This window comes from Neofelis nebulosa, chromosome 2 (genome assembly GCF_028018385.1).
Source record: "Neofelis nebulosa isolate mNeoNeb1 chromosome 2, mNeoNeb1.pri, whole genome shotgun sequence".
NCBI classification, from domain to species: domain Eukaryota; kingdom Metazoa; phylum Chordata; class Mammalia; order Carnivora; family Felidae; genus Neofelis; species Neofelis nebulosa.
Genome location: NC_080783.1, coordinates 197,666,486 through 197,688,982, shown reverse-complemented (window position 1 = coordinate 197,688,982; position 22,497 = coordinate 197,666,486). Strand labels below are relative to the sequence as shown.

At 40.3% G+C, this 22,497-nt stretch overlaps 1 protein-coding gene across 3 annotated transcripts in view; it reads left to right on the top strand.

Annotated features, from left to right (window-relative positions):
* The window catches only part of ZBTB8A (zinc finger and BTB domain containing 8A), a 70,937-nt gene extending 55,059 nt beyond the window's left edge, over positions 1-15,878 (top strand). For all 3 annotated transcript variants that reach the window (XM_058718212.1, XM_058718210.1, XM_058718209.1), the window contains 3 exons: positions 532-1,355; positions 5,324-5,493; positions 11,810-15,878. In XM_058718212.1, the coding sequence (XP_058574195.1) occupies positions 533-1,355; positions 5,324-5,493; positions 11,810-12,142 (1,326 nt within the window). In that variant the 5' untranslated portion in view covers position 532 and the 3' untranslated portion in view covers positions 12,143-15,878. The remainder of the gene's footprint in view (positions 1-531; positions 1,356-5,323; positions 5,494-11,809) is intronic.
* Positions 15,879-22,497: the final 6,619 nt, after the last annotated feature.

The following is a 22,497-nucleotide window of genomic DNA, read 5'->3' as shown; positions in this document are numbered from 1 at the left end:
CTTATCAAAACCCGAGCCCATAGATCACCATTTTGCTGGAAGCTGTAATCTTTCCCCTCATTCTTCCCCTGGCTAATTCCTGTTCACCTTTGAGGTCCCAGCCTAAAGATTACTTCTCAGGGAGGTGTTCCCAACCCTCTCCATCCCAATCTCGACTGACTTACTCTTCTACTCACAACATTGTGTTTCTGTCTTTGCCCTTGGCAAGTCATTTGTGACTTCACGTGAGTGTTTGCTTAGTTCCTGGTCCCCCTCTAGACTGAACACTGCATGAACCCAGGAAGTAAGCCTGTTCAGTTCAGCACATAGCAGAAAGCCTGATTTATAGAGGATACTCAGTAAAGGTTGGTGACTGAACAAATAATTGTCCCCGAATCACGTACCTAATAGCACAGTACTAAGTAATCTCCTGTGTTTTGGAGACCGTATTCTCTAAGAAAGTGTTTTTCAGTGGAAACAAGAGAGAGGTTTCTGATGGCTATTTCAGTTGCCTGTGTCATTTCGGTTAACCACGTGTCTTTTTCCCTCCAGCATGGAGATCTCCTCTCACCAGTCCCACCTCCTTCAACAACTGAACGAGCAGCGCAGGCAAGATGTCTTTTGTGATTGCAGCATTCTGGTTGAAGGGAAGGTCTTCAAAGCGCATCGAAATGTATTATTTGCTAGCAGTGGCTATTTCAAAATGCTTCTTTCTCAGAATTCAAAGGAGACCAGTCAACCCACTACAGCTACATTTCAGGCTTTCTCCCCCGACACTTTTACGGTTATCCTGGACTTCGTCTATTCCGGCAAACTCTCTCTTACTGGTCAGAATGTCATAGAAGTGATGTCAGCTGCTAGCTTCCTTCAGATGACTGATGTCATTAGTGTATGTAAGACCTTTATTAAATCTTCACTAGACATTAGCGAGAAAGAAAAAGATCGCTATTTCAGTCTCTCCGATAAAGATGCTAATTCTAACGGTATAGAACGTTCCTCCTTTTATAGTGGTAGCTGGCAAGAAGAAAGCGGTTCTCCACATTCTCACCTAAGCCCAGATCAAGGAACGGGTATAATAAGTGGGAAATCTTGGAGCAAGTATAATTACCATCCAGCCTCCCAAAGGAACACCCAACAACCTTTGGCCAAGCACGAACAAAGGAAAGATTCCATTAAAAAGTCCAAACATTGGAGGTTGTCACAGCCTTCTGAAGTTGCTCATTATAAGTCTAGCAAACGAGAAGCTCGGACATCGGATTCTTCCGGCCACATTTCCCAGTCGGAAGAACAAGCACAAGTTGATGCTGACATGGACTCTACTCCTGTTGGCTATCCGTATGGTCCAGGATCTGATGTCACATCCAGAAGCTTTCCAGGTACCCCAAAAAAGCATCAGTCCTCTCAATGGGTTTCTAAGACTCCTATACAAATCAGTCCTATCTCAACATGCCCTTACTTTGAAGTGTTGCAGGCAGTTATACCAAGAGATTTTTTTTAAGTCCTACTTCTCTAATGAAATTTACTGTATAAGACATAAATTTAAATTTCTAACTAAAAATAATATTGGCTAAATTTGAGAATAGTCAAAACTTAACAGACTTCTGAGGTGCAAAGCCCAAGATTTCCAAACCTGTGTCAACAGATGATTAGATCACTGTTAAGTGTTTAAAGCTGTCTTCTAAATGGTTTAAATCCCTAAGGGGCCACTTTAAATAGGTTATTTTTTTTCTGAGTATTCACTCGGGAGGAGTACTTTTGTAGAGAAAAGTTAAACAGAGCAACCATGTGAACTTACAAAGGTTCACAGACCCAAGACCTACCAGAAATGAAACTACATCTGATTTTATTGAGATATAAATACATAATTAAAAAAAGAAACTTAACACACAACCCATAACATTGACACTGTAATCCTATATGCAACAATAATATGAGACATCTCATTTTTATGATAGTAGTAAAATGCAGAAAGATTATTATGTAGGTTGTTGGTTTCAGCAATTCTCCCCTCCCTGCCATAGAGAACAGGGATTAGAAATGCATGTCATTTTTTTTTATGTTTATTTGTTTTTGAGAGAGAGAGACAGACTGTGAGTAAGGGAGGGACACAGAGAGAGGGACACAGAATCAGAAGCAGGTTCCAGGCTCTGAGCTGTCAGCACAGAACCCGACGTGGGGCTCGAACCCATGAACTGTGGGATCATGACCTGAGCCAAAGTCAGAAGCTCAACTGACTGAACCACCCAGGTGCCCCAGAAATGCATGTCATAATCAGGCAGCAAATTAATTAATCAAGTAGCAAATTTGCTTAATAGTTTACATGTGAATTTAATTTTTTTTTTAACGTTTATTTTTTTTTTTTGAGACAGAGAGAGACAGAGCATGAACGGGGGAGGGTCAGAGAGAGGGAGACACAGAATCTGAAACAGGCTCCAGGTTCTGAGCTGTCAGCACAGAGCCCGACGCGGGGCTCGAACCCACGGACCGCGAGATCATGACCTGAGCCGAAGTCAGACGCCTAACCGACTGAGCCACCCAGGCGACCCTTACATGTGAATTTAAAGGAAAATCATAAGATGAAACTCCTACTGATTTTAAGATTCAGATTATATATTTAAAATTTTTTTTAATTTAGGAAAATTTCAAACATATAAAAAAGTAAAGAGAATAGCATAATTCACCTCCATGTACCCCATTACCCAGTTTGAACAACTTCCGACTCATGGTCAATCTTGTTTCGTCTGTATCACTACTTCTCACCCCCCCCTTTATTATTATTTTTTTAAGTTTATTTATTTTGAGAGCGAGAGAGAGACAAAGCATGAGTGGGGGTGAGGCAGAGAGAGAGGGAGAGAGAGAATCTCAAGCAGGCTCTAATGCAGGACTTGATCTCACAAACCATGAGATCATGACCTGAGCCGAAATCAAGAGCCAGACACTTAACTGACTAAGCCACCTAAGCATCCCTCCCTTTATTATTTTTAAGCAAATATAACACATCGTAAGTTTTCATCTGTAAATATTTCAGAAAGTGTCCCTAAAATATAGTCTTTTAAAAAAACCCACTACAATACCATAATTGTACCTAAACAAAATTAACAGTTTCTTAACATCAGTAAATAGCCAGTCAGTATTCACATTTCCTGGGTTGTCACATAAATTTTTAAAAATAATTCAGTTGTGGGTGCTTGGGTGGCTCAGTGGTTAAGCATCCGACTCTTGATTTCAGCTCAGGTCATTTTCTCACGGTTTGTGGGTTCCAGCCCTGCATCATCAGGTTCAATGCTGACAACACGGAGCCTGCTTGAGATTCTCTGTCCCTTTGTCTCTGCCTCTCCCCCATGCTCACTCACATGCACATTCTTTCTCTAAATACATAAACTTAAAAAAAAAAAAAAAAACAATTCAGTTGTAGATAAGATACCTTAAAATAATAGGCAACCAAGGGGCTCCTGGGTGGCTCTGTTGGTTGAACGTCTGACTGGCTCAGGTCACGATCTCAAGGTTCGTGAGTTCAAGCCCTGCATTGGGCTCACTGCTGCCAGTGCAGAGCCCGCTTCTGATCCTCTGACCCCTTCTCTCTGCCCCTCCCCTGCTCACTCTCTTTCTTTCGAAAAGAAACATTAAAAAAAATAATAGGCAACCGGATTGATCTTTACTAACCACATTTTTCTGTAGTACTAACCTGAAAAGACATGAAATTATATCCTATTACAGAGCTTACTAAACGTCCTGCTGAGCTCTGACCATTGACTAAGGCATACTGGTAACAGAGCAAAAATGAGAAATCTCTATTGAGTTTTAAAACAGCAAAAGACTGATCTTTTCTCTGTTTATGCTCTGTACTTCTGTAATTCTAGGCTATGTTAACCTAACTTCAGTAATGAACAGCTGAATTTAACAGCTGTTAAATTGATGAAATTTGCCTCCAATCATAACTAACATCTTGAATACATATGAGTTTTATTTATTTTTTTTAAGTTTATATATATGTATATATATGTTTTTGTTTTGTTTTGTTTTGCTTTTAGTAATCTCTATGCCCCACATGGGGCTTGAACTCATGACCCCGAGATCAAGAGTTGCATGCTCTACTGACTAAGCCATCCAGGCACCCCGTGAATACAGTTTTATTAAAAAAAATTTTTTTTTAATATTTATTATTTTTTTTTAAGAGAGAGAGAGAGAGAGAGAGAGAGAGAGAGAGAGAGACAGAGTGCCAGCAGGGGAGGGACAGAGAGGGGGAGACACAGAATCCAAAGCAGGCTCCAGGCTCTGAGCCGTCAGGACAGAACCCAACACAGGGCTCAAGCCCACAAACTGTGAGATCATGACCTGAGCTGAAGTGAGATGCTTAACCGACTGAGCCACCCAGGCGCCCTTTTTTTCGTTTTTCTTTTGAATACATGAGTTTTAAAACAAAAAATTAAATATCCTTGTCATTTTTTCACCTTTAAAAGTACTACAAGTGTGTGAAAAGAAAAGGCAAGAGGATAAAAATAGGTAAATAAATGGGGCGCCTGGGTGGCGGAGTCGGTTAAGCGTCCGACTTCAGCTCAGGTCACGATCTCGCGCTCCGTGAGTTCGAGCCCCGCGTCGGGCTCTGGGCTGATGGCTCGGAGCCTGGAGCCTGCTTCCGATTCTGTGTCTCCCTCTCTCTCTGCCCCTCCCCCGTTCATGCTCTGTCTCTCTCTGTCTTAAAAATAAATAAACGTTAAAAAAAAAAATTAAAAAAAAATAGGTAAATAAAAAAGTCACTTAAAAGCTATAATATTAAATACCTTTACTTCGGATTGTATCTCCAGTTTTAAAATCCAGCACTACCTTTTGACATTTCAAATCTAATGACTCTACAACACTGAGTAGAAAGATAAGGGTGAGAGTCAGTTAACCCTGACTTTGTAAATATATCAAATACTGAAGTTACAGTTCTGGACTCAGGATCACATTAATGATCTAGTTTTAATAAAATTTCTTTCTTGGGGCGCCTGGATGGTTCAGTGAAGCGGCCCACTGACTCCTGATTTCCGTTCAGGTCACGATCCCAGGGTCGTGGGATAGAGCCCCGAGTCCAGCTCCCTGCTGAGTGTGGAGCCTGCTTGAGTTTCTCTCTCTCCCTCTCCCTCTGCCTCTCCCCTGCTTGCTTGCACTCTCTCTCTCTCTCAAAATAAAAAAATTAACATTAAAAAAAGGAAAAATAAATAAAAGACATAAATGCAATTTCTTCCTTCTCCTTTTCTCCTGCCTTTCGAAGACGGGACTCACCAACTCCTTAGGGATTCTTCGTGTTATACAATTGTTATGATGAACTTTCCAGTAATTTAATCAAACTGTCTCCTGACAGATGATCTGCCCAGGATGCGGTTCAAGTGCCCGTACTGCACACACGTGGTGAAGCGGAAAGCAGACCTCAAGCGCCACCTTCGCTGCCATACGGGAGAAAGGCCCTATCCGTGTCAAGCTTGTGGGAAAAGATTTAGCAGGCTGGACCATCTAAGTAGCCATTTCCGAACAGTATGTATATAATTTTTCATCATCTTACTTCTTAAGAAATGTGTGCATTTATCTGCTTTAGGATTTACTAAATCTCATTTACTGTGGGAAATCTTTTCATACAACTCTACCATATTGGAAATGTTTCCAACTTAATGGTTTTCCTTTACACGTGATGCATAATTTAATATATAATATATATACATTTTTTTATTCTCCTTTGAGACCTTGAAGTAAGAGATATTCTTTTGAGTATCCATTTTACTTTTTTGCTTTTTATTTATTTTTTGGAATATATATTATAATTCATTTAAAATCTAATATATTTTTGTATACTGGTCTTTTCAAGAGCCGAAGACAGTGTAAACCAAAGATATTTGAATGTCTAGGTCAGAGTCACTACTTCAGGTACTCAGCCTCTGCTAGTGGTTCTCGAATCCTTTTCTGAAAGGATCTCAGTCTAGTTTCTACTGTTCAACCTCTGTCCACTATACTCCCTTTTTAGTCTCTCTCTAGTTTATCTGTAGTCTCCTCAAGGAAGGGAGCAAGGTGGGAGATTGAGCCACTTCCAGCCAGGGACAGGATTGTCAGCAGTCAGAAATCTCAGGGAATTTGCTGTTCAGTGCTCTGGTGGGTTAATAAGGTAAGGACATTGGAAAATTACTCTGCTGTTCATCTTGAGGCAAGAATGTTTTCCAAAGTCTGTTGTATTACTTATACTTTTATTCCATTTATATGATCTCCTTTTAGCTTTAAAGGACAGGGGCGCCTGGGTGGCGCAGTCGGTTAAGCGTCCGACTTCAGCCAGGTCACGATCTCGCGGTCTGTGAGTTCGAGCCCCGCGTCAGGCTCTGGGCTGATGGTTCGGAGCCTGGAGCCTGTTTCCGATTCTGTTTCTCCCTCTCTCTCTGCCCCTCCCCCGTTCATGCTCTGTCTCTCTCTGTCCCAAAAATAAATAAAAAACGTTGGAAAAAATAAAGGACAGTGGATTGGGGCATCTGAGTGCCTCAGTTGGTTAAGTATCCAACTGGATTTTGGCTCAGGTCATGATCTCACAGTTTGTGAGATTGAGCCCCAAATTGGGCTCTGGGCTGACAGCACAGACCCTGCTTGGGATTCTCTCCCTCTCTTTCTGCCTCTCCCCTGTGCTCACTCTCTCTCTCCCTCGCTCAAAATAAATAAATAAACTTTAAAAAATAATAAATACCGACTTTGGCTCAGGTCATGATCTCGCGGTTCGTGAGTTCAAGCCCCGCGTCGGGCTCTGTGCTGACAGCTCAGAACCTGGAGCCTGCTTCAGATTCTGTGTCTCCCTCTCTCTCTCTCTGACCCTCCCCCATTCATGCTCTCTCTGTCTCAAAACTAAATAAACGTTAAAATAAATAAATAAATAAATAAATAAATAAATAAATAAAAAAAAATAATAAATAAAGGACAGTGGGTCACTTAAGGCAATTTCTTCATGCATTGCTTTATAGTTAGTCAGCAAATACATACTGAGCACCTATGCGCCAGCCCCTTTTCTCAGTGCTAGGTATCCAGCAGTGAGTGAACAAAACAGACAAAATCTCTACCTTCATTAACCTTATGAAGCTGGTTTTTTAAAATTAAAAACAACCTTTTATTATTTAAAGCAATGAAAAAGTATTAAACAAAGTAAAAATAAGAAAAATAAAATACTTTATTTTCACCACCGAAATATACCTTTCTTAACACTTTATCACATGCATATATATGGGTTGTTTCTAACTAAATTAGATCATACTACTTGTGATATTTTGTAGCCTGCTCTCTTTCGTGAATAATCTACCTTTCCATCTCGGTAAACTTTTATCTGACAGTTCAATTTCGCATTTCCCTGTAGTCTCCCAATACCTTTTATAGCTGGTTTTTCCAAGCCAGTATCCAATTCAGGACCCAGGGATCTCACTGTTAAGTCCCTTAAATATGTTTTTAAGAGAGCATAGTACTCTCAGCCACCCTTTTTATTTCCATAACACTGACTTACTTGAGATATCAAGATAATTGTTTTATAAAATAACCTACCTCTTGATTTCTCCGCTTGCTTCCACATGGTGTCATTTAGTTTGTTCCTCTCTCCCCCCTGCATTTTCTATAAACTAGAATTTTTATCTAAAGTCTTAATGGATTCAAGAAAAATACTTTCCGGGGCACCTGGGTGGCTCAGTTGGTTGAGTGTCAGACTTCAGCTCAGGTCATGATCTCGCGGTCCGTGAGTTCGAGCCCCGCGTCCGGCTCTGTACTGACAGCTTGGAGCCTAGAGCCTGCTTCGCATTCTGTGTCTCCCTCTCTCTCTGCCCCTCCCCCATTCATGCTGTGTCTCTCTCTGTCTCAAAAATAAATAAACGTTAAAAAAAATTTAGAAAAAAAAAAAAGAGGGACGCCTGGGTGGCTCAGTTGGTTAAGCGTCCGACTTCGGCTCAGGTCACGATCTCCCGGTCCGTGAGTTCGAGCCCCGCGTCAGGCTCTGGGCTGATGGCTCGGAGCCTGGAGCCTGTTTCCGATTCTGTTTCTCCCTCTCTCTCTGCCCCTCCCCCATTCATGCTCTGTCTCTCTCTGTCTCAAAAATAAATAAACGTTAAAAAAAAAAAAAAAAAAAAAGATTGGTCATTAAGCTAGGTAATGATACCATGATCCCACCGTTGTGCAGTTAAAGATGCCACCACGTGATTAGAAAGGACTCTATGTGGAACTATTTTGGCATTATGCTATATCCATTTCTTCATCAAGCATTCATTTAATGAGATTAACAGCAGTTGATAAACTCTGCCCAAATTATTAATTTTACTTGTGGTATGATTTACTGATTTTATCATTTCTTCTACATTATTAGCCAGAATTCTATAAAGTAAAACCTTCCCTCATCACCTGGAACTACTTGGTTACTTTGACATACAGTTACTACAGGAGAAACGGGATAAATATTTAATTCTTTCCCTTTAATTATCAATTTTCAAAATAAAGAGTTGATTAAATAGCAGTTTCAAATGGTAATATGAGTTTTTTCTGGCTTTATTTTTTTTCTAAATAACATACAGTCTCATGAATTTTCATTGGTTCATTGTGTTTGGGACCACAACAATTATTATTCTTTTTGATACTTAAATTTTCAGTTTTGTCCAGTTGGACGACTTGAAACTGGTTCTTGTGTCCCTTTGTCATAAGTCCATTAAATATTCAAGGTGGCCTTATTCTCTGGCCCCCAAATTTCCCTAGGCTCACCTTGTATTTTCCCTGTCATAAAACTGGAATCAGCCAATTCTCAAAAGACCTGTGGTTCCTTTTAATGGGGAATGAAATTAGAAACGAAACTTTGGACACCTGGGGTGCTCATTGTTACTATGGTGTCATTCCCCTTAGATTATTTCAGTGGACAGGGGCACTGTGGTGGCTCAGTGGGCTGAGCGTCTGACTTCAGCTTGGGTCATGATCTCACAGTACGTGAGTTCGAGCCCTATGTTGGTCTCACTGCTGTCAGCGCAGAGCCCACTTCAGATCCTCTGTCCCCCTCTCCCTCTGCCCCTCCTCTGCTCGTTCTCTCTCTCAAAAATAAATAAACATTTAGAAAAAAGATTATTTCAGTGGACAGAGCTGGAAGATATATGTTTTTAAAATAATGAATCCATGGGGCACCTGGGTGGCTCAGTCGGTTAAGTGTCCGACTTCGGCTCAGGTCATGATCTCACAGTTCGTGGATTTGAGCCCCGCGTAGGGCTCTGTGCTCACAGCTCGGAGCCTGGAGCCTGCTTCGGGTTCTGTGTCTTCTGTGTCTCCCTCTCTCTCTCTGCCCCTTCCCAGCTGGTGCTCTGTCTCTCTCTCTGTCTCAAAAATAAATAAAAACATTAAAAAAAAAAAGTTAAAAAAAATTAATTCATGATGATATATTCAATTTTAACATAATGTTTTATTTAATTTCTTTGACTTCATAATCATATTGGAATTGAAGGGATGGGGGATGAACATGAATCTGTGCCAGAACTTTCTAACAAAAACAGTACCACATATGATACCCATAACATTACTATTTCAGGAGAAATAAAGGTACACTCAAATTGTGTACTTTCAATGTTTACTGATTAATATGTCAGGAGTTAAGTAGAAAATAATAACTATACTGAGTTGTAGTCCTATACATTTTCTTAGATATTTTACCACACTGCATTAGTTTTCTTGGGGTTTTTGGCCATTTGTGTTTGGTGGTGTACTTCCATAGTGTTCTGATTTTATCTAAATGAATATGCCATAAATATTAACTCAACATTATGAAATTAATTATAGTGATTTTTAGAGTAGAACCCATAATCTCTGCTCTGACAGCTATTAAAGAAAGTTATTTAGGGCATGTGGGTGGCTTAGTCAGTTAAGCATCTGACTTCGTCTTAAGTCATGATCTCACGGTTCGTGAGTTCAGGTCCTGCTTCAGGTGAGCCCCACTTCTCTCTCTCTCCCTCTCTCTCTCTCTCTCTCCCTCTCTGCCTCTTGTGGGATTCTCTCACCATCTCTCTCTGCCACTCACTTGCACCCTCTCTCTCTCAAAAATTAATAAAAACGAAAGAAAGAAAGAAAAAAAGAAAGAAAAAAGAAAGAAAGAAAGAAATCTGTTTATTAATAAGTATAATCATATAATTACTCATCTTACAACTTTTTTCTAAAGCACTTCACACGTATTAACTCATTTGGTTCTCACAACCCGAGTTGTATTCCCACTAGTTGTTAAGGAAGGAAGCAGGGATAATAATAGGCTGACACAGAGCAGCCTGTGTTGTTTTGACATATGTTGTCGTTTGGACCAATGTCCATTGTGATTGTCAGGCTTCTGTTCTGTTTGGGTGGTACTTCTACCTTGCTAGTTGTTAGATATTTTGACTATCACCCTGGAAGCAGGTTTATATTGTTTTCAGTTACTTGCTTCAAGATACATGGTTAATAAATGACAAAAGCAGGGCTAGAACCCAAGCCTTCCAGTTCCTGGTCTAGTCCTCTGTCTACAGGATCTTTCATTAATAGAAGTGACAAGAGATCCTTCTATCTAAAAATATGTATCCTGGCTGGCTCAGTCAGTGGAGGATGCAACTCTTGGTCTCAAGGTTGTGGATTTGGGCCCCACGTTGGGTGTAGAGATTACTTAAAGATAAAATTTATACACACACACACACACACACACATACACACATATATGTATGTATATGTATATATATATATATTTTTTTTAATGTCTCATTTTTTATTTTTGAGAGAGTGTGGGGGATGGGCAGAGAAAGAGAGAGAGACAGAGGCTCCAAAGCGGGCTCTGCACTGATAGCAGAGAGTCTGATGCAGGGCTTGAATTCACAAACGTTGAGATTGTGACCTGAGCTGAAATCGGACACTTAACTGACTCAGTCACCCAGGTGCTCCAGTTTTATTTTATTTTTTTTATTGTTTTAAGTTTATTTATTTATTTTGACAGAGCATGAGCGAGCAGGGGAGGGGCAGAGAGAGAGGAAGGGAGAGAGAATCCCAAGCAGGCTCCATGCTGTCAGTGCAGAGCCCAACTTGGGGCTTGATCTCTCCCAAACTGTGAGATCATCACCTAGGCCAAAATCAAGAGTCAGACACTTAACCGACTAAGCCACCAGGCACCCTGTATATTTTTTATTCTATTTTAAAGAGAATGAGAGAGAGAGAGAGAGAGAGAGAGAGAGAGAGAAAGAGAAAAAAAGAATCTTAAGCAGGCTCCATGCTCAGTGTGGAGCCTGATGTGGGGCTTAATCCCACAACCCTGGGGTCATGACCTGAGCCAAAATCAAGAGTTAGATGCTCAAGCAAATGAGCCACCCAGGTGCCCCAAAGATAAAATCTTTTTTAAAAAAATGTTTCGATAAACTTAAATTTGGGACAATGTATTTTTCTTTCTCTAGCTGATAATAATAAATTAACACACAAAACAAGAGGTTTCTCCCTCACCAAAATTAAGGTATATAAAGTCCTTAGAATAGTACATGTGATATATTTAGTGTTTGCAATTATTATTATTCTGGAAGGTGTCCCTTGTTACCTTAAATATCAAAATATTGTTGGATTAAGGGATATGTGAAATTATTAAGCATGTGATATTAATCATAAAAATGTTATAGCCATCATTTAGAGAAAGTTGGTATTTATTTGTGACGTCAGTTTATCATCAAAACCTGTGATCTTTTTCTAATAATTAGACGTTAATTTTAATATTAGTGCTTGGTTTTGGACATCTTAAGTTTATGCACTGGTACCGAGATCTCGAACTATGCCGCTTTTGAAAAATCTTTTTTTTATCGCTATTTAAATCTCTACACAGATTCACCAGGCATGCAAACTAATCTGCAGAAAATGCAAACGCCACGTGACTGATCTAACAGGGCAAGTGGTCCAGGAAGGAACCAGGCGCTACAGACTCTGTAACGAGTGCCTTGCTGAAGTTGGCATAGACAGCCTCCCCATTGATTTGGAAGCTGAACAGCATCTTATGTCCCCATCAGATGGAGATAAGGATTCCAGATGGCACTTGAGTGAAGATGAGAATAGATCATACGTGGAGATTGTAGAGGATGGGTCTGCTGATCTGGTCATACAACAGGTTGATGATAGTGAAGAAGAAGAAGAAAAGGAAATAAAACCCAACATTAGGTAGCTGACGTGTGACCCCACAGAGCTGTGGCGTGTATGCAACTTACATTGACTTCCTGTATCTCTCTCTTTCCATGGTCAGAGTCTGGTTAACAAATTTATCAGACTGACTTAAAAGTAATGACCTAATATAACTTGCATGCTTTCCAAACAGGTCATTGTATCCATTCTGAACTTTGTTGCCCTAAAATATGTTGCTGCACCGGAAAGGAAGACCTAGCTTGAGTTGGCATGATGGATGAACAATTAATCCTCTTTTTTTTTTTTCCCCCTTTTAATACTGGAAGATCTACTTAGCAAACTTTTCTCAAAGAAAATATTTTAAATAAATTTACCACAACCAAACCTTATGTAAGAGAATTTCAAGGTGTTGCAAAAACACAACCTATGAATACTGAATTTTCACAGGGAACCAGGTAAGAGCACATTTAAGGGTCTGGCACCCAATCTGACTGAACTGATAAGTCTTTCTATTAATTTCAGATCTAAAGCAACCTATCATTATCCCAATATGCTACATATTGTTTTAGGATCATGGCAGAAGACAAATCAAAAATGTTTGAAACGATTCATATTTGAATGTTTTGTCATGAAGTTAAAAATTACTCTTACGTAGTCCGTGTTGTTTTAAAAAAACAAAAACCTCAAGTAGAGGCAGACCAGAGATTACATACAGACCTCATTTTCTAAAGCAGGAACTAATACTGCCTAAAAGTCAAGGCAGTTTGTGAAGATCTGACAATGTAATCCTCTTCCTCTCTACAGGAGAAAAAAACAACCAAAAACGATACACAAGAAAATTGGAGGTTACCAGTTCTTAAGAATGATTTCTAACATTTATTTTTCTGCTCTATTGTTTTTAAAGTGCTGTCTCACACATTTTCTCACTTAATCACCAAGGTAAATATTAATTGCCTCTGATTTGCAAATGACGAAATTAAGGTCAGAAAGTTTAAGCTTTGGGACTTGTGACAGACAGGTTTTGATTTTACACAGCCCTCTTCCAACTGTCTCTCCCTGTATTGTCTCTGGAAAATGGCAAAGAATTAAAGTCAAACCTCACCAATCTGCAGTAATTAGAAAAAGAAGCCTATCAGAAAGCATGAAAGAATTTAATAATCTCTAACAACATATAATAACTTGGACTAGAGTTATCCAAGAGTGCTCAGTAATGTCCCTACAGTGTCTTTTGACATGTTTTTAATGTCAGGTTATTTATATGTAAATTTTATATATAACACTATTTGAACCAATTCTTCTCTTAAATGCTTTAAGCATTTTTACTTATCTTGTTTATGTAATTTTTCAAAACAAACTTTTCCCCAAGGAAACAAAGGTGAGTTTAAACTCCTCCCCTGTATGAATTAGGGAACATTCTAAACATACAGTTAAATTGGAGAAGCATTATTTTAGTTCTGAAGATAAAATCTAAATGCCAAAAAAACCTGACCTTACTAAAGGTCACTGCAAGTTATTACAATTAAGCTTGATCTGATTTAATTTTGATAGAGAGAGGCTCTCTATCAAATTATACTGTATTTCTAAATGTCATAACATATGTCAATATGATCCTTTTCATTTTATTCTTTCTCTCATTCTTTCATTAGTGATTGTCCTTTGATACAAGTTGAGGGCTAAAATGGTTAATTTCTAAAACATTTTTTATAAATAGATGACTAACCATTTGTTTTTGTTTTATGGTACTTAATGCTGAGACTTTTTTCAAGATTCCCCTGACGGTAAATTTCCATTCGCTTCAAGACTGGATGGTATGCACTGAGTTCACTGTGCTCCCAACATGACTGTTCCTGAATCAGGAGTCTTAACAATGAAGTTGTATCCAAATGAGGGAGGGAACACTTGTCATCCTCTAGTCTCACCAGATGGTAGCATCTTTTAAAATTATTATCTGATTTTTTAGTCCTTGGAGCCAAGAGGAAAAATGAGTGATGGGAGCTTTATTCATGAGGATGATTAGTGCTTGCATGTGTATGCTCTAATGCACTTTAGTCTGTGATCTAAATGTTCTTTTATGCTGTTCTCTTCTGCATGCGAACATCAGCATAAATGTCAGCAAAGTCCACTGGACACGGTGCCACCAGCACCTTATCTGAAATAATGCTTTCTCATTGTTTATAACAAGCAACAAGCTATCCCCACAAAACAGCCATCAGGCTCATCAAACTAGACAGCTCATCTGTCCTACCATTTTAGTATCCTAAAAGAAAAACATTTGTGACATGTTTGTAAGTTGTAAATAATAACTCCAGTTATCATATCATATGTATCGAAGACTTTAAAGACCAGTTCTTTCCCAGAGTGAGACTGTCCAGTAATGGTTTCTGAGAAAACAAAAGTCTTTGGCTTTTAAATGTGGGGAAATGTTACATAGGGGTGTAATCTCTTAATGTAAGCTTAATTTATGCCAAGGGTTTTTTTTTTTTTTTCTCATATTAGCAAAATAGCGGGAGTTGGTTAGAACAAAGTTTGCTCTTACAGTAATGCTGTTTATCAGCTGGTGAATGCCTTTCTAACTGTGTGGTCCTCAAGAGTGTGTGGCGATGGGAAGAAGTGTTGCAAAATAAAGCAATACTGCAGTCGTGCCTAGTGGCTGGAGGAGGCAACATGGACTAGATCGGTGGTTTAAAAGATTTTTTTTTTAACCCAAGAAACCCTTTCTTCAAATGAATTGTTGCAGAGAGAAGCCCACCATTTAAGGTGGGCGAAACCCTAAAATCAGAGCTGCTCTTGCTAAAGCCCTCTGTGAGCCATTCACCAGACACCTCTGCAGAGCTCAGCAGTGCGGTACTGAAAACCTTGGAACCAGGGAACTCTTTGAATTCCCTTTGAGCATTGCGGTCTTACTTCATTACCTCTGTTACTCACCGTGCTGATAAACTGGTAATCAGAGGGTCTCCTAGAGCAGCAGCTCACAGCCTTCATCTGTACAATATTCCTTCTATAGTTAGCATGTCTTTTGAAGAACAAATTTTTCTACACTGTATTTTTGACTAATGAAATCAAAACAAGCACCGTTACTGCTTTTATGCCACCAAGTCATTGCTTAATGGATGAAGAAAGTTTGGTGTGTCAGTTACTTAAGAGCTCAGACTGAATTCATTAAAGTTATTTTGCTAAGTCATGCTAAGATATATCGAAACTTCCACTCATATTGGATATATATATATATATCCTATATATACATATATATCCTATATATACATATATATCCTAAATTAATTAATACTATGGAAATTTAATACTGTGGAAAATCACTAAAAGTGACATAGTGTAAGATTATTTAACTGGGAAGGCTGATAATAATAGGTACTGGAGGACCAAACTTTAGATTATACATGGAAAGTTCTATGTTATTTTATATTAGAGTGGATCAGTATTACTATTTATCATTTATATAGCATTTTATATTTACAAAGTATTTAATAATTTTTATGTTATTCTCTACATATCTATGAACAGTTCTCTCACATGAAAGGTAAAGAAATTGAGGCACAGAACAGTAAAGCAACCTCCCTAAGACAACCCAGTGAAACAATGGCAAAAATAGGAACTAGAATGATCAGATTTTCTGAATCCTAGAATATCAGCTTAATTCACTGAGGTGTGTTGTGTATTACTCGATTTTATAAGATGCCTTTTACAAATAATAGTCAATTGTCTTAAAGTTGACGTCATTGTATGTGGATAAATCCTATACAGAATAAATATTATGTAAAGGATGTGACTTTAGTTATAAGAGTTTTAATGATAAAATTCAGGTTATCACAGAAACAGCACTGTTTAGCCAGTGGCTTTATATATTGTGAAGTATAATTAATATTTTATTTTGATATAGGAGTTTCTTAACTATTCATGCTAATGGAGCCATGAATAGACCAGAAAAGTGAAATCCACAGAGGATCTATACACTTCGTCTTCTAACATGTTAGTCTTTTCCCTACGGAATTTGTATTGATGCCAACAAAAAGTCAAATATGTTAATAAGTGATAAACCACACACAAGAGAAGCCAAGGGCCTCTTAACTTTTCGAGGCTTTTCAATACTGAAATAGGATAAACATTTTTCTCCATCTCTTTATTTTTTTTCACATCCGTTTCAAAAGCCATTGGATACTTACCACCTTGAGATTGGAAACCAGTGACCAGGGTAATGCCAGTCATCTCTTTACCTTTAGACTTGATTAGATAGATCATTTACAAACATTGTTAAATGGAATACAGCTTATAAAGTATATCTAGGAATTTATTATACTCTGCTTTGCTCTTTCAGATTTCTAGATATACAAATCCATTATATAGTTGCTTGATTTTCCCATTGGGAAAATCTTTTAATCCCTTGTTGATATTATTTACAACCACTTAAATTTCTTCATTAAAGAGTAACTTTATATTTACATTTACATTTATATTTATTCAACCCTTAAGGGGAGAAAGGGGAACATTTCTGCCTAGACCATGGTTCTCAGCCTTGGCTGCATATTAGAATCACTTGTGGAGCTTTTATTTATTTATTTTTTTAAGTTTATTTATTTTTGAGAGAGAGAGTATGAGCCGGGAGGGGCAGAGAGAGAGTGGGGGATGCAAAATCTGAAGCAGGCTCCGGGCTGTCAGCACAGAGCCCAACATGGGGCTTGAACTCACGAGCAGTGAGATCATGACCTGAGCTGAAGTCGGATGCTTATCCAACTGCACCACCCAGGCGCTCCACTTCTGAAGCTTTTAAAAACACAGATGCCTAAGCAAATCACAATCTTTGGCAGATGGGACCTCGATGAGGTATTTTTAAAAAATCTTCCCAGTGTCTTTTGTGCAAAATAGGACCCCTATTCAAGGTTTCCCTCTGTCCTTATATTTGCCTCAATGGGCATTTGAACCATTTGACCTTCCAGCTTACTGGTTCTCAACCTTATCTGAAAGGAAGATATTAATTTTTGTGAAATGTCAAGATACTGTATATGTTTCCTTAAAGTTTTCATTAGGACAAATAATAACACTCTAAATTATTGGGTAGTCTTAAACTAGTCCATTTTTACTTTGGGATATATTTGGGTTTTATTTGATTATGGGTATTGCGTTCTGGGAATTCACCCAGTACTTACAGATTAATAAAAACTACATTAGGAATATGTGACTGAAATACGATATTGAAATTATGTCTTGTTTTTGAAGAAGGAACCAGAACACTCTCTAAGCACTATGGAACTTAATTGCTACACATTAGAATTCCATCAATGAATTGAATTAAATCATTTTTTTATTCAAGTTAAATGTCATACTGGAAAGGTAGGATTCAATACTAAGATGTGTTATTTAAAGAAGGCTGAGGACAAATTAGGAAACAAAAGTAATTTTCTTCCTTATTCTTCAAGTATTACCATTAAAAAAATTTTTTTTTTCTTTAATGAGAAGACTTGAGTAGATGCCATTCTTATTCCCACCTTTAAGGTTGTGTTTGCGATTCAAACACTATGGGTATATCCCTTCACCAGTATAGTATACACACACTCCCTTGCTTGGTCCCCTACAAAAAAGAATGTTATCCAATAACTAAGTGGCACTTTTTTGCTTAGTTCAAAAGGTTAAATGCTGGAACACAAAATAGAAATAGATAAACTGTGCCTTTTGCTGCGTTTTTGAATTGACTTAAAACTTTTTTTTTTCCCTGGGGGAAAAAAAATCCATGAGGAACACAACCCTGAAAAGCGGCACCTGTAAGCATTAGCACTAGAAGGCTCCAGCATTTGGGGGCCATGTTAAAAACTGAAAGCCTGTTTTTTCTTGCTAACTATCAGCGACATTTGTTCGCAGTCAGGTGGGTAAACGGCTTGGTTTTATATCTTCTTTTCAGGGAGGAGTACAGCAGTGAGTAGTACGAACCTTCCTTTTCCTTTTCAGTCCTGTTTTTTTCCCACAAACGCTTTTCCTGGAAAGTTATCACAGAGTCCCGCAGCTAGACCCCAGGAGAGGCCCGCGACCTACCAGACACCCCAAGACTACATTCTAGGGGGAAAACGTAAAGGTCTGCAAAGTGGGCACCAGATTAAAGAGCCCCCATTTCCCGAGTGTCTACTGGATCCCAGTCCTCTGAGGTAGGCATTGGCACCATCCCTGTTTATGACTGAAAAGTGATGCTGGCAGCCCTGGTGAGGACCCAGAGGGGGTCCCAGGGAACCAGTCAAGAGGGTCCCTGGATGCACGCAAGGGTAGAAATCAAACAGGAGCCAGCAGGAGGTGAAAGAGTTTATTGAAGGTATGGAAAGAGTGCAGGTAGAGTGGGAGACTCAGAAAGGAGAGAGCTTCGTCTTTGCTGGGGGTCTGGGGTTTTTATTGAGGATTGTGATCTGGTGTATACTCCTCGCAGGCATCCAGAAACCAGCTAGAACAAAGAGGAGGGCCCAAGAGTTATTCTTTGGAGCCAGGGGGTGTTGACCTGGAACTGTCGAGGCCAGTGGTCTGGAATACGCATACGATAGCTTCCGCTGGTTATTCTCACCTGGTCCTTCCTTAGATGTTATTTATTCTAAAGAAATCATGAACTCCCTGTCCCTTACAAGGACATATGCTATTTGCACGATGAGACATGTGTAAAGTGGGGGTGCGGGTCCTAGCAAGAATAGGAGCAGGAAAAGGAACGAAACGCAGTTTTTATGAAGTCCTTCAGTTACCCCTGTCTCAGGAGGAAATTGAGGCTTGAGTAGGTGAATGACTGACTCCGAAGCCACGCTGACTGATGTCCCAGCAGGGATTTGAGCCCACGCGGTGGCACACCCACATGTGCATGCCGAAAGTCGTGGCCACGCCAGGGGCAGCTAGTCCATTTGATCCCGACTTCCGGTTACATTATTGCGAGGTCCGCGACCAGCCGCTTCCCCGCTTGCCAGTTCGGGACCCTCACACAGGAACAGTCTACCGAGGCCGCTGCGCACGCCGGTCAGGTGGCTTGGACAGACAGGCCTTGGCGACCAATGAGAGTCTTAGGCTTCCGCAGCTAAGCCAATCGCAGCCAGGCAAAGGCACGTGGGGCGGAGCCGGACCCGCTGTTGGCCGAAACGCCTGCCACTCCAGAACGCCCTGCTGGTCCGCCTCAGCCAGGACCTCGCTGCTGTTCTCCAGTTTATCCGGCGTACCTGCCCTTTCTATTTCTTCGCCCCTCGTCCCTCGTTCCCTTAATTTTTAGAGGGTCATAACTCTTTAAGAGAAGCATTGAGCAACAAATGTTTTAACGATCCAGCCCTGTGAGGTAGGTGCTATTATGGTAGATGAAGAAACAGGCTTAGGGAAGACCACAGTCGGGAAGTTTCCAGACGGAACTGGAAGCAGGGGCTCTGGCTCCTGCTTCTAAGTATATATTGGGAGATTAGGCATTTATAATGACTCAGGGAACCCTGTCACGTGCAAGGCAGAGGAATGAAATGAAAAGGGTGGAGGAACACTACATTCCAGGTGGGGAGGCGTACATACGGCCAATAATGATGTGAGGTAGAAAAGTACCAACTGCCAGAATCGTATCAATTTGTCCGTTCAACAGATACCTCAACATCTACCATTTGCAGCCTCCTCCAAACACACGGATCCCTAGGTGGAGTTGAGACAAATTATTTGGGTGGGGAGAGTATTACGTTTGTTTTTACACAAAAACGAATATAGATAACAAAAATGGCCATTCATCCCAACAGACAAATAACGTGCTGATTTAAAAAGAAAAGGAAAGCTGGCTTTGAGCTATGCCTCGAATGGAAAGGACGTCAATATAACCACGGAATGAGTGCAGGGAATAGAAGTCTAAGAGGAATCCAAGACAGCTGCAGTCTGGGGAGTGGGAGGCTAAGGGTGCTATAGATAGAAATAAGAAATATGGAATTTGGATATGAAAACATGACATTAAGGATCTCTTCCTAAGGAGCGTGGCGCCAGGAGCTTTGGAATCCAGGAAAACCTGGATTAAGTGTCACTGAAACAGACCACTAAAGATAGAAGGTTCAGGGGCACCTGGGTGGCTGTGCATCTGACTTGGCTAAGCATCTGACTTCGGCTCAAGTCACGATCTCATGGTTCATGGGTTGGAGTCTGGCATCGGGCTCTGTGCTGATAGCTCAGAGCCTAGAGCCTCCTTCAGATTCTGTGTCTCCCCTTCTCTCTGCCCCTCCCCACTCACACTCTGTCTCCGTCTCTCAAAAATGAATTAACGTGGGGCGCCTGGGTGGCGCAGTCGGTTAAGCGTCCGACTTCAGCCAGGTCACGATCTCGCGGTCCGTGGGTTCGAGCCCCGCGTCAGGCTCTGGGCTGATGGCTCAGAGCCTGGAGCCTGTTTCTGATTCTGTGTCTCCCTCTCTCTCTGCCCCTCCCCCGTTCATGCTATGTCTCTCTCTGTCCCAAAAATAAATAAAAAACGTTGAAAAAAAAATTTAAAAAAAATTAAAAAAAATGAATTAACGTTAAAAAAATTTTTTTTAAGCATTAAAAAAAAAGAAGGTTTAAAAAAGGTATGGGCACCTGGGTGGCCCAGTCGGTTTAGCGTGGGCTCTTGATTTCAGCTCAGGTCATGATCTCATTGTTCATGGGATCAAGGCCTGTGTCAGGCTCTGTGCTGACAGCACGGAGTCTGCTTGGGATTCTCTCTCTCCCTTCCCCTCCTCCACTCTCTCAAAATAAATAAACTTAAAAAAAGTATATAAAGCAGAATTGTGACTACATATATTTACTTAAGGGACTTTATGCAGCAATATATCCAAATATTTACAACACAGTCTAAGTATTTCTTTGGAAATCAGAGAACCCAGGAAAGTTGGGATCAAGCAGGTGGGATGAGTCCAAATAGCTTCTAAAAGGTGAGTTTCCAGGGGCGCCTGGGTGGCGCAGTTGGTTAGGCAGCCGACTTCAGCCAGGTCACGATCTCGCGGTCCGTGAGTTCGAGCCCCGCGTCGGGCTCTGGGCTGATGGCTCGGAGCCTGGAGCCTGTTTCCGATTCTGTGTCTCCCTCTCTCTGCCCCTCCCCCGTTCATGCTCTGTCTCTCTCTGTCCCAAAAATAAATAAAAAACGTTGAAAAAAAAAATTTAAAAAAAAAATAAATAAAAAATAAAAGGTGAGTTTCCAGTTATTTCAAAAAAGGACAGGATTGGCAGGTAAGAATCTGGGCAACAGAATACACAGAGCTTAAGAACAGGAAGTAGATTAGTGGTTGCCCAGGGCTGGGAGGCAGGAGAGTGGGGAGTGTACTTAAAAAAGTAGTGGGTTTTTTGGAGGGTGAAAATGTTCTAAAATTGATTGTGGCAACAGTTGCACAACTGTGCAAATATACTAAAGACAACTGAGTTGTACATTTTCAGTGGGTGAACTGTATGGCAGAGTTATATCTCAATAAAGTAGTTATAAAAACAATCGGTAAAAAATCAAAGGGCAGAACTGGAGAGTTATGTAAACTTAGCTGGTTGGTGATGGTGAGTTGCACTGGTCCTGAGAGGGGCTCTGGAGGGCCTAGGGGAACAATGATAAAGGCAGAAACAAAGTCACCCAATAACTGGCTCATCTTCCTTCTCCTTGTGATACACCCTTGAATGTTTAATGCTGTGAGCTACAAGGAAACCCAGAAGGGACGAGCGGAAGGGAGCGCCTCAGAAGGGCAACTGGTTTGGCATAAAGAGATGGGCACAGCTTTTGAAAATGGATGCTCAACTGACATATGGAAGAAAGAAAAACAGGAAAAACTTGGCGTAGAGAAGCAGGAAGGAAAATGAAGTCGAAAGAGAAAACAGGAGAGGGGAGAAGCAGAAAGAAACGGCTTTTTTGCCCTTCTTCATAAACACAGACCTTCGCAGAATGGCACCAGCTACCAGGGTTGTCTCTAGGCTGATGACACCCCCTAACCAAACACTGTGGACTGTTTTAATAAGGAGGAAAGTAAGGAGCTGTTGGCATTTATTATTCTCGTCAAAGTAAGAATACTAGCCCTCACAGAGCATTTACTATGTGTCATGTGCCGTCCTTTATATTTCTTAATCTTCTTAACAATCCTACAAGTACTATCATCACTTCAAATAAAGAAATGAAGGCAGAGAGGTAAAGCAACATGTCCAAAGTGGACAGTTAGTAAGTGGCTTACCAGGACTGTTCAGGGACCCCAGTGATCTGGCTCTGGTTTGTGCTGTTTACAACAGTCCAACCCCTCAAAGTAACACTAGCATAGTCCACAGCTCCAAGTGTAATTCCAAAATTACTCCCCCTTTTTTTTTTCATTTACAAAATAAGATTCTTAATGACCCCAGCGATGCTGGGGTATTGCACAGCAACCTGGTCTGTCAGTAGTCATCCTCCCCATTTCAGAGTTGAGGAGACTAAGC